This window comes from Lepidothrix coronata, unplaced genomic scaffold (genome assembly GCF_001604755.1).
Source record: "Lepidothrix coronata isolate B3197 unplaced genomic scaffold, Lepidothrix_coronata-1.0 Scaffold138, whole genome shotgun sequence".
In the NCBI taxonomy this organism is placed as follows: domain Eukaryota; kingdom Metazoa; phylum Chordata; class Aves; order Passeriformes; family Pipridae; genus Lepidothrix; species Lepidothrix coronata.
In genome coordinates this window covers 413,975-427,367 of record NW_016690318.1, presented here as the reverse complement: position 1 = coordinate 427,367, position 13,393 = coordinate 413,975, and the positions used below count along the sequence as shown (strand labels likewise).

Genomic DNA, 13,393 nt, shown 5'->3' with positions numbered 1-13,393 from the left:
AAAAATCCTGAAAATACTCAGAAACAAAACTTGGGAAAAAATAGTTTCTATCAAATAAAATTTTGTCTTTGTAATTCCAGTAGTGCTTTTCTGCAAAATAATGCTGTAGGTTTGTGGAGTTTTTCAATCTAAAGAAAATTAAATGACCTGAAATGAGAGCATTCTTTGAAAAATGGAGTAGCAAACTTCTGGGGTAAAACATGTTTTGAAGAAGCTCTGGTTTTTTAGCAAGATAAATAATTTTTTCCGGAAAGTTCTGAGCCACTGTCAGCATCCTCCAGTTCTGCTCTTGAATCCACTTACTGCAATGTTTTCTTTATATATCATGGTGCAGCCACACCCTTTGTTAATAATTGAGATGTTTTTATCTAAATCATCTTACAACTTTGTAAAATTGCATGTGGGAATCGTCACATTTTTCTAAGACTCATCAAATATCTTTGTGTTCCTAATAGCATCAGTAGAATCCATTGGTCTTGTGATACAACATTTCTTCAGAAGGATATTGTGGCAAAGCAAACTCTTTTTGTGTACACCACAGATTCAGAAACCCTTATGTACTCGTACCTCAGAGCAATGGTGTGCTTCTTGCTTAATGGTGTGCTTCTGAAGCAGGATTCCATTCTTACATAAACTGCTAAACCAGTGTGACTTCAGTCAAGTCTCTTTGTTCTGCTGAACCTCAGCTTCTCATCTGTAAAGCAATACTTCCTTCTCACCTCGGTCTATGCAGATTAAGAATTGTTGCTCCTCCAGCTTTAACAAACAGTACAAGTAAATGCTTGAAGAGAGGTTAACAGAAAATCAAGTTTTTGATAGTTTCCTTTGTTAAAAGTTAGTTCCTTAGCAAGAATGAAATTAAAATAGACTGCTTCATTGTTGTTTTTCTTGTAATTATGAGGCGTCTGTCTCTGATTCTGGAAAACAAAAGGCAGCTGAGAAACAATCTGGATATTCTCACAGTGCTTTGCAGCAGCTGGCAGATTCAGGTTCCTTTTGCTTCAAATTATTGAATCATTGAATCATAGAATGGCTTGCGTTGGGAGGCACCTTAAAGGCCATCCAGTTTCAACACCCCTGCCATGGGCAGGGATATCTTTCACTAGACCAAGTGGCTGAGATCACCATCCAACTTGACCTGTGACAGTTCCAAGGATGGGGCACCCACGACTTCTCTGGACAACCTGTTCCGTGCCTCAGCACCTTCACTGTAAAGAATTTCTTCTTAATATCTAATCTAAACCTACTCTCAGTTTGAATCCATTCCCCTTTGTCCTGTCACTACATGCCCTTGTAACAAGTCCCTCTCCATCTTTATTGTGGGCTTCTCTCAGGCACTGGAAGGCTGCAATTAGGTCACCCCAAAGCCTTCTTTTTTCCAGGCTGAACAATCCCTATTCTTTTAGCCTTTCCTCATAGGAGAGGTAACCCATCCCTCTAACCAACCTGGTGGCCTGCCTCTGGATTCATTCCAACAGGTCAATGTCCTTCCTGTGTTGGGGACCCCAGAGCTGGATGCAGTATTCCAGGTGAGGTTTTATGAGACTGGAGTAGAAGGGAAGAATCCCGTCCCTTGACCTGCTGGCCACACTGCTCTGGATGGCATCCCATCCTTCAGGTGTGTTGACTGCACCACTCAGCTTGAACATGGTGGTTGTGACTCAGAGACCTTGTAGAAGGACTTACAGTAGAGAACTAGACTACATTGGAAGGTTACAGCAGTGTGCTGGAAACACCACCACCGGTAGTAGATTTGCATCTGCTCATGGCACTGATCTGGTAGCAGTTTGTGAAATGCTAAATTTGAAAAGCAATACATAGATAGGCTATGAAGTCCCGATCCCTTTCTATAGAACATGACAGGTGCAGAATCTGTGGCAAAAAAATAAGAGCGCAATGAGCTTGGAGGAGGAGTGAGGCATAAATCAGGATGAGGAAGTGCCTTTGGCTGCAAATTTTTGAGTCTATGTCGTGTTTTTTCTCTCTCACTGTTCTCCTTTGTCATCTTTAAATATCTAGGTATTAATCTAAATAATGTATATACTAATTAAATATCTACTAAGGTCCCATGTAATTTCATTACACTTCCTGTGTGACCATCCTGCTAATGTGAGTTTTTTACTGTCACATATAAGAAGGAAATATAATTTAAATAAAAATAGTCACAAATTTCAGCCTTTAGCACTGATGGATTTTGGAAATATTCCTAATATAAGGTATTGTCCAACTCTCTTTAGTACATCTAGTAATTAGCAATTAGCCATTGCCTTTGGAATTTTTATGTGCTGACACTGTACTAGCAGCCAAATTATGATTGTGTGATACTGAATAAACACACACAAAGTTATTTTTCAAGTTGTTTCTCATATTCCGTTTTTTCTGATGTTTAGGTCAGATGTGTTTTCTAGATGGAAAAAAACCCCAACAACAGTAGAAATGAGATTTATAAATACTGATAGAAATACTGCACATTGGCTCTAATGTAGGGCAGGTATCTCTCAGAGACACTGCACAGGACAGGCAACCGAGATACATGCTGGCAACAGCCGAAGTGTTCTGGACATATTTCTGTCATCTTGAACTACTCCCGTCCCTCTGTGCATAAAATAGCCTGAAGACCCTAAATTACAGTGGTTTCCCTGGGCTACGTTTTATTTCAGAGTAGACTGGTCCTCACACTATGAAATGCTGGAGTCCTACTCTGTCATGCCTGTCACACTGGCTGGTGAGAGATCTGCAGCCATTCTGAAGCAAGACATTCCTCCTTTGCAGGCACACAGAATCTCCTGGCGTGCTCTGAGCTCTCTTTCCCCTGCAAAAGGGTCATAATGGAAGTGAGAATCTCAACCTTTCTTTGTAAGTGACATGTGGCAAATAATACTTCTGGAGAGCCACAGACTTAGAAGCACAAATTTCTCTCGCTGCTACTCACCTCCACTTACACTGTCTGTGCCTAATTCTCTCAGCTTCATAACAAGATGTTTTAGCTGCATCTCTAACTCCCAGTGCGTACCTCATGATTCTATGCTTTCAGAGCACACTTAAGATGTTTTAGGTTAATTATAGATGTGCAGCAGTACATGAGTGAGTGAAAGACGCAGAGAGATGATAACAGCCTGCAACTATGTGAAGGGTTTAAATGCTAAGAAGACAAGGAATGTATTAACTATGAAACATGGGTTAGTACTAGGGTGAATGGGATATAACTAAGAAAGGGAAACACCCAAAGAATTCTCTGGAGAAGTTTGCCAGACAGCGTGATTATTAAATTGGGAGGCTCTCCTCTAGGTGAAAGATTTCTCACTTGTGAGGTTCAAAACCTAACAGTTTAGTAGTTTCATAGGGAATAATTTCATATTGCTGCTGACTGCAGAACTGTCTTTTCTGGCTTCTCTTTATATGTCTGCATATGCACACATGTTCATAACTACACATGGAAAATATAGACATAGATATAGATAACCACATATGACTCCTTCATGACAGTGATTTTCATCATATATTGCATGCTTGGCATTTTCATTTCATCAGGACTCCTGCCCATCAGCAAGACTCTGCTGCAATGCTGCTTATATTTCTAAAGCCCATATAGCTCCAAACAGCTATCATGAGACACAAGAAAACCTGTCAGAGTGACATTTGCTTCTTATTCTTGAAAAAGTAAAATTTCTTCCAAACATTACACTGGCCTGAGGCTTAATAGAGGTAACATTTGGCTCTGTGCTAGGACAGATTTTATATGTCAACATCCATTGAATTTAGAAATAGCAGATTTTAAGTGAGAAGTTGTCTGCTCTAAAGCTTGCTAGGTCAGGGTATACTGCAATATTTTGGTGCATTATGTAAAATTTATTCATTTTATTGGGACATCTATAGGAAAAAAATTTTTGGATGCAATGTTAACTACTGTAAATGATCTGAAATCTGTTGTAATAAGTGTTCTATGCCTCAAAGATTTCAAAATCAATACTATATTTTTAAGCTAATTTTTTTTTTTTTTAGTCTAATAGCAGTCATGAAGATTTCTGGGCATCATAAGATCACAATGTGATTTTTTTAATTCACATTTTTACCACACAGAGGTAAGAACTCGTTCTGATTTTGGCTGCAGTCACAACAGTCTTGTTGGTTGAATAACACATCCAGTTTTGCCTATGTGACTGTGTTTCAGATATATATATCTATACACACACACACACATTTTGCTCTCACATTAATAATTGTACACACTGAGGCTTCATTGAGGCTCCTGCGTGTTCAGACTGTTCTAGGGTACATGCAGATCACGCCCACTGCAGATCTATCTGCTCTCCCAACAGCCTATACTGCCTGTGTTCCCTTTGTCTCTGGGGTCACTCCCAATAGCTAAGTAATGAGAAATGCTCACAGCATGTGAGGACCCTGGTCAGTCAGATGCTAGTGTTTTTCCTCTAGATGACGTTGCATAACATACCTCAGTAGGTTTTTCTTCTTTGTTTGCTTATACGGTTTATTTGAGGCTGTAATAACACTTTATTGCAGAAAGCAAAATTATTTTGGCTAAAGGAGTGACTTTACCTGGGTAGTTTTCAAATGGCTACAAGGAAGCAAATGTGATTTTGGAATTCCATACTTTGTGTGGTGCCCTTTTCAATTGACCTTGCAATATATGGGAGTGTGTTGGTGTGTGGATTGGTGAGTTCTCAAGTGCATCAGAATTCTAGATATGAGTCCTGTTGGACTAGAAAGTTAAAATTCGAGAAGATAGTAGAGAAAGCATAAATTTAGTTAGAAAGTAAATAAGAAAATACAAACTGTTTCATTTAGATTTTGCAGTGAGGGTTGGCTCTGTCTCAGTGTCAGCAGTCTGTCTCTCTCTAGCCAAAGGGAATGTAGGATGTGACAGAGAGGGTCTGATTGAGGAGGAATTCAATGCAGCTATCTGCAGTGGGATTCTATGTAAATACTGCAACACCTCTGAACCGAGGAACAGCTGAGATAACACTGTAAACTAATCTCTAGTGCTGGAGAAGCTGGCCAATCCCTCACAATACATGGTTTCTGTAGAAAAGATGTGCTAGGGGAAAAAAAGAGGCAGATCTAAATTACATATAGCAACTTACCATGGAGTAAAATATGCTGACTGTTTAGAATTGAAAGCAGAATACAGTAAAGTATCTTTGTCTTTGAAATGGTGCTCTGTGCCAGGGTGTACATGCTTATAAATCCTTGTATATATATGAATTCTTATATAAATACACAAAAGCACTATCGCTAAAAAATTTCCAATTCTCTGTTACCTGAGCCTAATTAATTTAGATAAAGATATACTCATTTGGGGTTCTTATTCCACCATTATTGATTTTGGTCGATTTTCCATCAATACAAAGAAAACAAAGAGGCAAAGTTTGTCCAGAGAAGAGGTACTGAAGCACCATGTTTTGCTGCTTTGACCTTTCATATTTCACAGACCTACACAGCCTTTCTTAGGTAGCTAAGAAAAAAAACCAACAATATATACATATGTATATATACCCAGATATATACATGCATATAATATATATATGTGCATATATACTTATATATACTCATATATTAAATATACATACATAACTCCATACACAAAGAGTGTCTCACCTGTAACATGTTCTCTTTCCTCAAGGCATTTAAAGAAATGCAGGAGCTATCAATGGCCAAAAAGTTTGTTGCTACCATCTGTTTCAGAGTTGTGCTCATAATTGGGCACAACCCCAAGATAAACTGGGGTTGGGGTGGAGCTAACCACCTTATTAATTGTGCTAGAAACAAAGTAACAGATCCCACTATCTCCAATTTCAGAAGAAATTAAAGTCTGAGGGTCTCTGACGCCCCCTTTGGATACCGTTTAGAAATAAATAGTTGGTGATTTCAAGTTGTCGCACTTTGTCAGAGCCAAACCACAGTGCAAAGATCGCTTACACCAACACCCCTCAAAGCCCCCAGACTGCAAGTTGGGTTGCATTCACAGGCTCTTTCCTTCTACTTAATTTGTGATGTAGATAGCCATGTGACACCAGCCCTTGTATGGCACCTAATAAACTGGACCTGTGTTTAAGCAGTTGATCCATTTGAGTGTTCCCCTCTTCATCTTTGCATCTCACCATTCCCTTCTGTCTCAAACCTTAATTCTTCCCCTTCCCACATTGTGTCACAGACAGACATGGGGCAGTTTACAAGATGAGCTCCTGAAGGACACTGTACTCTGGGACACAAGTTGACAATCTCTGCCTTCACATACCAGGGCAAACCCACTCAAAGGATGCTTCTCCAGTCATTCTATTTTTAACAACAACAACAAAAAAAGTCCTGAAGACACATGGATTTTGTAGGTTCCACCACTGGAACAAATTATCAATGTGGATGTTTCAACAACTGAGCAGGAAAACAACTGTCACATTACATTAATACCATAGCTGGTTTTTGTCCAAGCTCTTCCCATATCTCATCCTCCACCCTAGACATATCACTATCTGTTACTGATCCAGTGTGCATTAAAAGAGCAAAAATGGAGAGTTTAAGTATATGCATATTAACATAAATGAGCATATTAACATAAATGAGCAGATTCCATTTTGTGCTATAGATGTCAGCCAAAAGTGGAGAAAAGGACATTTTTTGCTGCATGTGCTCATCAAAGTTTAAAAGAAATTGAGTGTGCACTGCTCTTTCCTAAGGCAATACAGGCAGCATCTGCTGCCTCCATGCAGAAGAGGAGCCTCAGTTGTTGGCACTGAAGTAACCTCATGGCTCGTTGATTAAATAGGAGCTCGAATGGCTTTTTTTTTGGTGGAAAAATGAAAAGCCGAGGGAGCAAACACCCGTGAGGCTTCCCTCGCACCCTCCACCAAGCCCGAGCATCAAGAGTTCAAGGCTCCGCGTTCCCGGCTGCACCTGAGCCGGTACTCGGCGGGCGCAGATCCCGCGGGGCGCTGGACGGGGCCGGGGCCGAGCCGGGCTGCGGCAGCGGCCAGGAGGGCGGCCCGGGAGGCACCTCCCTACTCCGGTCCCGGAGGCGCTGACCCCCGGGGGCTGCGCGGGGCTCCCTATTTGGCCATGCGGCGGGCCGGGGGCGCGCTGCCCCGCGCTGCCTTACATGGGTCGGGCGGCCGGGGCTGGCCGGGCTCCATTCATGGCTGCGCGGCCGCTCAATGGCGCGGAGCCGACCAAATAAGGACAAGGTGGCTGCCCCGTCCCGCGTCGGCCCTCTCCTACGTTGACCCTCGGGGGGTTATAAATTGGGGTGTCTCCGCCGACCCAGCACCCCGGGTCTCCTTCGCAGCCCCCCCGCCGCCGGTGCTGGTCTGGTGAGTAGCGCGACAGCAGCGGGGCGGGCAGGGAGGGACTGGATGGGACGGGAGGGGACAGGATAGAAAATATGGGAAGGGATGGATGGGAGGCACAGCCGGGCGGCGGATGCCGGTCGTGCAGGTGCAGCCGGGCCTCAGCCCGTGCACCTCGCGGCTCCACGTTGTTTCTGCCGGGGGCACCGCCTGCCCCGTTCCCGGCCGCGCCCTGCGCAGCATCGGCCGCCGCGGTCCGACGGGGCGCGACGCTTCGCCGCCGGCGAAGTGTTCTGGCCAGGATAGATCTTTTCGATTTAAAACGCTTTTTCTCCCGTTTCTTTGTGCGGCCCGAGGGTACCGCTAATGACGCCCTAATTGAATGTCCTGCAAGCTGGGGCGGCTTTTAAAGCCTGGAGAAGAAAGCAGTCGTTTCACCATGTTTAGAGCTCTGCCCACGAGCATGACTGAGCCATCGAGCATCCTCCCTAGACGAGTCAAATTTCCCGCTCCCTCCGGAGCAATCCGTGTGCCGCCGCCGCCGGCAGTGCCCTCCGGGATGTCGGGCGGGAGGGCACCGAGGAGCCGCCCCGAGGGCTCGTCGGGCCGCCCCGAGGGCTCGTCGGGCGGCAGTGCCGGGGTCTGAACTAGCCACCGTGCTATTTTTCAGGTCCGTGCTTTCTTCCGAAGATGTGTGACGACGAGGAGACCACCGCACTGGTGTGCGACAATGGCTCGGGGCTGGTCAAGGCGGGCTTTGCCGGAGACGATGCCCCCAGGGCCGTTTTCCCGTCCATCGTCGGTCGCCCGAGGCACCAGGTAAAATACAGAGGCAGGACCAGGGCAAGACAGACCCTTCCCCCTCTCTTCAGACGTCGCCTCCACTTGCCCCTTCCCTCCCGAGTTCTTCTGTCCTGTCCTAAATACCCTGCCCTTTCATCTGCTCACCTTTGTGATAGTACTAGGAACACATTTCCAGGTCTCTCCAGCATTTCCCTCAACTTCCCTGTTTGACTGTCCCATATCTCCTTTTTCTTCTATAATTTCCATGGTAAAAAGTTCATAAACTTCATAACGCTTTTTTCTTTTTTTCTTTTTTTTTTTCTAATTAAAACATTTGCAATTTATATTTTATCATGAACAAATTACAGCTAAGGCTCCATGGTAATATAGAATATCTTCTTTAATAGGATCCGAATTTCCCTCTGTATCTTCCTCTTTACAAACTCTCTTTGAATCTTTTCCTGCTCGTGATATTGTGCATTTTATTTTCAGTCAAAATTTTGGACCAGAAAGAAGCAATTGAAAATAAGATGTGTATTAAAAAATGGGGGAAAATCCTTTCATCTGATGGAAGGAAAAAATATTTTATGAGAAAACATCAAATTCTGTTGACTTAATATTTTAATAATGTTAATTTCTTTTCCAAAACAACTTTTTTGTCATGTGACTGTTTGTACCTTTCTTGAAAATAACATAGTTAGAATTATAGAATCACAGAATATCTTGAGTTGGAAAGGACCGACAGGGATCACTGAGGTCCAGCTCCTGGCCCTGCACAGGACAGCCCCAAGAATCACACTGTGTGCCTGAGAATGTTGTCAAAATGCTTCTTGAATTCTGTCAGGCTTGGTACTGTGACCACTGCCCTGGGGAGCCTGTTCCAGTGCCCAGCCACCCTCAGAGTGAAAAACCTTTTCCTAACACCCAACCTAAACCTTCCCTGACACAACTTCATGTCAGTTTTCTGCAAGGTAGTTGTTTGGCCTCTGTGATGTTGTCTTCCTCCTATAATGCTTTTCCGTATTTTCTTCTCTTAGGGTGTTATGGTTGGTATGGGTCAAAAAGATTCCTATGTGGGTGATGAAGCTCAGAGCAAAAGAGGTATCCTTACTTTGAAATATCCAATTGAACACGGCATCATCACCAACTGGGATGACATGGAAAAGATCTGGCACCACACTTTCTACAATGAACTCCGTGTGGCCCCTGAGGAACACCCTACTTTGCTCACAGAAGCCCCCTTGAACCCTAAAGCTAATCGTGAAAAGATGACCCAGATAATGTTTGAGACCTTCAACGTACCTGCTATGTATGTGGCAATCCAGGCTGTCCTGTCCCTGTATGCCTCTGGTCGTACAACAGGTAAAATAAACAAATAAACTCTACTTAGATATTTCCTTTCAGGAACTCTTCTTCCTTCCCACTCCAAAAAGGAAGAAAACACACTGTAACTCATTCAGTTTTACAGAAAAATAGGTATTTTTAGTTTATAGCAATTGATGGTAACAGTGGCAGAAAAGCCAGTACAAAATAATCTGTGGAAAGAACAATGTGGACCTGTCTGCATTGCTTTTGGAGAGGCACCCTGGAACTGACTCTGCCACTGCTTGTTGTGGCACAAATGAGGAGACCTCCCTGTGGAGATACTGCAGTTACACAAGTGCTACACCAGGTTAAGGGTTTAAACTGGGTCAAAGGATGCCCATTATTGGATCAAGACAGTGACTATTGCAAATATTCTTACTGCTCAGTGTAGTAGCAGTGGAAGACTGCTCATATGGATTAGCTTAAAACATGGACGGATCAAGTGTTTTGTGGGAAAATTCACACCAAACAGGAACATACAGGCAAGCAAAGACAGAAGGAATTAGAAAGATCTTTATGACTAAAATAGAATGATGCTCCTTCATGTTGCCTGAAAAATCCCCAATTTTGTTGTGTTTGTTGCTATATACTGTGCCTAAGGGTTCTAAGCATTTGCTAGGTGATTCCAGCTGCTCTCTGAAATTTCTCTCCCAGGTATTGTTCTTGATTCTGGTGATGGCGTCACCCACAATGTACCTATTTATGAAGGTTATGCTTTGCCTCATGCTATCATGCGTCTGGATCTGGCTGGCAGGGATCTGACTGACTACCTCATGAAGATCCTCACGGAGCGTGGCTACTCCTTTGTGACAACAGGTCAGTCCTTCGGCTTTTCTCTGCTGTGAAAATCCTCATTCTCTCTTGGTCTGCTGTCTTTCCCTAGTATTTTGTTTATCCAAAGCTTGATTTGATTCCCATATATCTGCAGCTGAACGGGAGATTGTTCGTGATATCAAAGAGAAATTGTGCTATGTTGCACTGGACTTTGAGAATGAAATGGCCACTGCTGCCTCTTCCTCCTCTCTGGAAAAGAGCTATGAATTACCTGATGGTCAAGTGATCACGATTGGTAATGAACGTTTCCGCTGCCCTGAAACCTTGTTCCAGCCATCCTTTATTGGTAAGTGTTCCCAGGAAATTCTCCTTTCTGTAGGAGGTACGAATGAATCAGAAGATTTAGAAGGTGCCCCAATCCTCTTCCTGCTTATCTAAATTTGGCACAGAATTAAACACAAATAAATAATTATTTAGATCCTTTGGTCCCTGTAAGATGTGCTTGATGTGAGCTCATCTGGTAATTGGCTGAGTTCTGGGCTTTTGTTGCAAGTTTTAAATCAGGTTTTAGGGTCACAATTTTTTACTGATAAAACATACAATTAGTATATCATCATTAGGGAGTTGAATTCCATCATCTTTATGGGTATTTTCCAACTCAAGACATTCTATGATTCCGTGTCACTGATGACAAAAATATGTTTCAGTGCTATATTTGTAAGGCTTACACTCAAAACAGTATCTGACTCCATGAAGTAAAGTGCCAGAGAGGGGAAGAAAATGGAATGAAGGTGTGTGTATATTTATATGCACTGTAATTAAACATTGCCATGGTCAAGATGATGAGCTTTGCTGTTTGTGCGTGCAGCTGACGGATACAGCAAATGTTTATACTCTGAAGTCCTGAGCAATACATGCAGTTGTTCATCAGCTGACATCTTACTGTGGATCCAATGTCAGCCCTTTCAGGAAGCACCTGTTGAAATTAATAAGTTGGAATGCAACCTACAAACACTTGCTTCTTGTTTCTTTTTCCTTACTGTCAAGTGCTGTTATCTTATTCCATGTCATGGTTATGTCTTGCTTTGACGTTTCTAAGCAGAATAGACTGTATTTTGAGTTGACTGAAAAAGAAATGAAATTACTATTGTCTTCTTTAGTTCTAATTCAACTGTTCTCATTGTCTTTATTGCTTTCTTTACTATATTCACCTAATGCTTTTTAGTGAGACTGACATAACCTGATACTCATGTTCTCTTCTATATAACCTTCCATTGCCATATACCGAATGAGTTTATCTCGTGTGTCTACTTCTTCTCCTACTGTATATTTTGCATACCTTGTCTTTACACAAGCATTATGATTCTTACCTTTTCTAACAAATAATTTTAATTTTCTAAGTTGGTTCTGTAGTTCTATTTCTTGTATTTTTCTATAATACTTAATAATCATTAAATAATTTTACAACAAAAATTCACAGAAGTTCATATTAATGATGAAGAGAAACGCTGAGATTTCTTTTCATGAAGGCTTCTTGTATAATTTACTGACCTGCTGTATTATTTTTTTCTCAAGGTATGGAATCCGCTGGTATCCATGAAACTACCTACAACAGTATCATGAAGTGTGATATTGATATTCGTAAGGACCTGTATGCTAACAACGTCCTCTCAGGTGGTACGACAATGTACCCTGGCATTGCTGATCGCATGCAGAAAGAAATCACTGCTCTTGCTCCTAGCACTATGAAGATCAAGGTAAGGAATTTGACTCTGTACTTTGAGACGTGGATAAAGATGGAGAAAATGTCCACATCATTAAATTGGGATATAAGAACAACTCAAAAGTAAGATCAACAGCTGATGGACAAATGAGCAGAAATTCCATTTAAGCAGAATAATTATGTTGGTTAGAAGCAGATGTTTAAAAAACCCAACAGTTATATATTTTCTTAAAGAACATTACATGTATTGTAACGTCTGCTGAAGATCAATACTGTTATAATTGCAAAGTTCTTTATTTACTTAAGAAAATATCTAATGGTTTGTAGCATTGGTGATTTGGGTTCATTGTTCAGAAATGAGGATTTTGTTGCTTTTCTTTATCCTAGATCATTGCCCCACCTGAACGCAAGTACTCTGTCTGGATTGGTGGCTCCATTCTAGCATCTCTGTCCACCTTCCAGCAAATGTGGATCAGTAAACAGGAGTATGATGAAGCTGGTCCATCCATTGTACACCGCAAGTGCTTCTAAGCACTTTTCCCCTCAATTTACTTCCCACTCAGGATGACGACGATGTGCTTCTTGGAGTCTTCTGGCAAACCTTCCTGAACTCTTCAGTCATTGTACAGTTTGTTTACACATCCGTGCAATTTATTCGTGCTTCTAATATTTATTGCTTTATAAATAAATGAGATCTGGGACTTGCAATCTACAAATTATTGTCTTTTGTTTTATTTTAATTATTTTTTTGGTCAAAAAAAAGAGACTAAACACCTGGGATTTGGAAACTCCCATTAGACCTATGGATGTTTTTACTGCATCCATGTCCTAACTGATATAGGCATATTAGGTCATGGTTTTCTATTAGTAAGAATTTATCATTTTAATTTTGAAACCTGAAACAAAAGGAGCATTATATATCAAGGCTTATAAAAAACTAGCCTTGAGGGTAGACCCAGAAAGTGGAACAAGTGAAAAGAAACCTCTCATATTCACTCAGTCAGTTCAGAAAGATTTTTCTTTTGCATTTATTGTAATCCAGACATTTTAATGTTAATTTATTAAAAGCCGAAGCTTCTATAAAGAATTATGTTAATACATTTAGGATCTGATTTATAAATATTTAGCTCAATCCTAAAGAGTCATAAAATTGTTGTCTGTGGGCTATCAATATTTATGACAAAACATTAATTAAAACTGACAGCTTACTCATTTTCTCCCGTATCTTCAAAGCCAGAGATAAAGAAGTCTTTATTTTACTAATACACAAGAATCAAACTTTTGCTGCATAATTACAGCAAATTGTTATAATCACAGTTATTTTCACATCATCATTCATGTTTTAGGCAATTTGTAATCCTTAATCTTTGCTATCCTTTCTTGCTATTTGACCTAGATACTAAAATCATAAACAGCATACTTTCCATGGGCTTTTGTGTTCCTCATGGTG

At 41.4% G+C, this 13,393-nt stretch overlaps 1 protein-coding gene across 1 annotated transcript; it reads left to right on the top strand.

Moving 5' to 3' along the window:
- Positions 1-7,282: 7,282 nt before the first annotated feature.
- Positions 7,283-12,659, top strand: ACTC1 (actin, alpha, cardiac muscle 1). The gene is made up of 7 exons (XM_017827373.1): positions 7,283-7,322; positions 7,969-8,117; positions 9,119-9,443; positions 10,101-10,262; positions 10,375-10,566; positions 11,796-11,977; positions 12,331-12,659. Exons 2-7 carry the CDS (start codon positions 7,989-7,991, stop codon positions 12,472-12,474), a joined length of 1,134 nt encoding a protein of 377 aa, XP_017682862.1. The 5' UTR covers positions 7,283-7,322; positions 7,969-7,988; the 3' UTR covers positions 12,475-12,659.
- Positions 12,660-13,393: the final 734 nt, after the last annotated feature.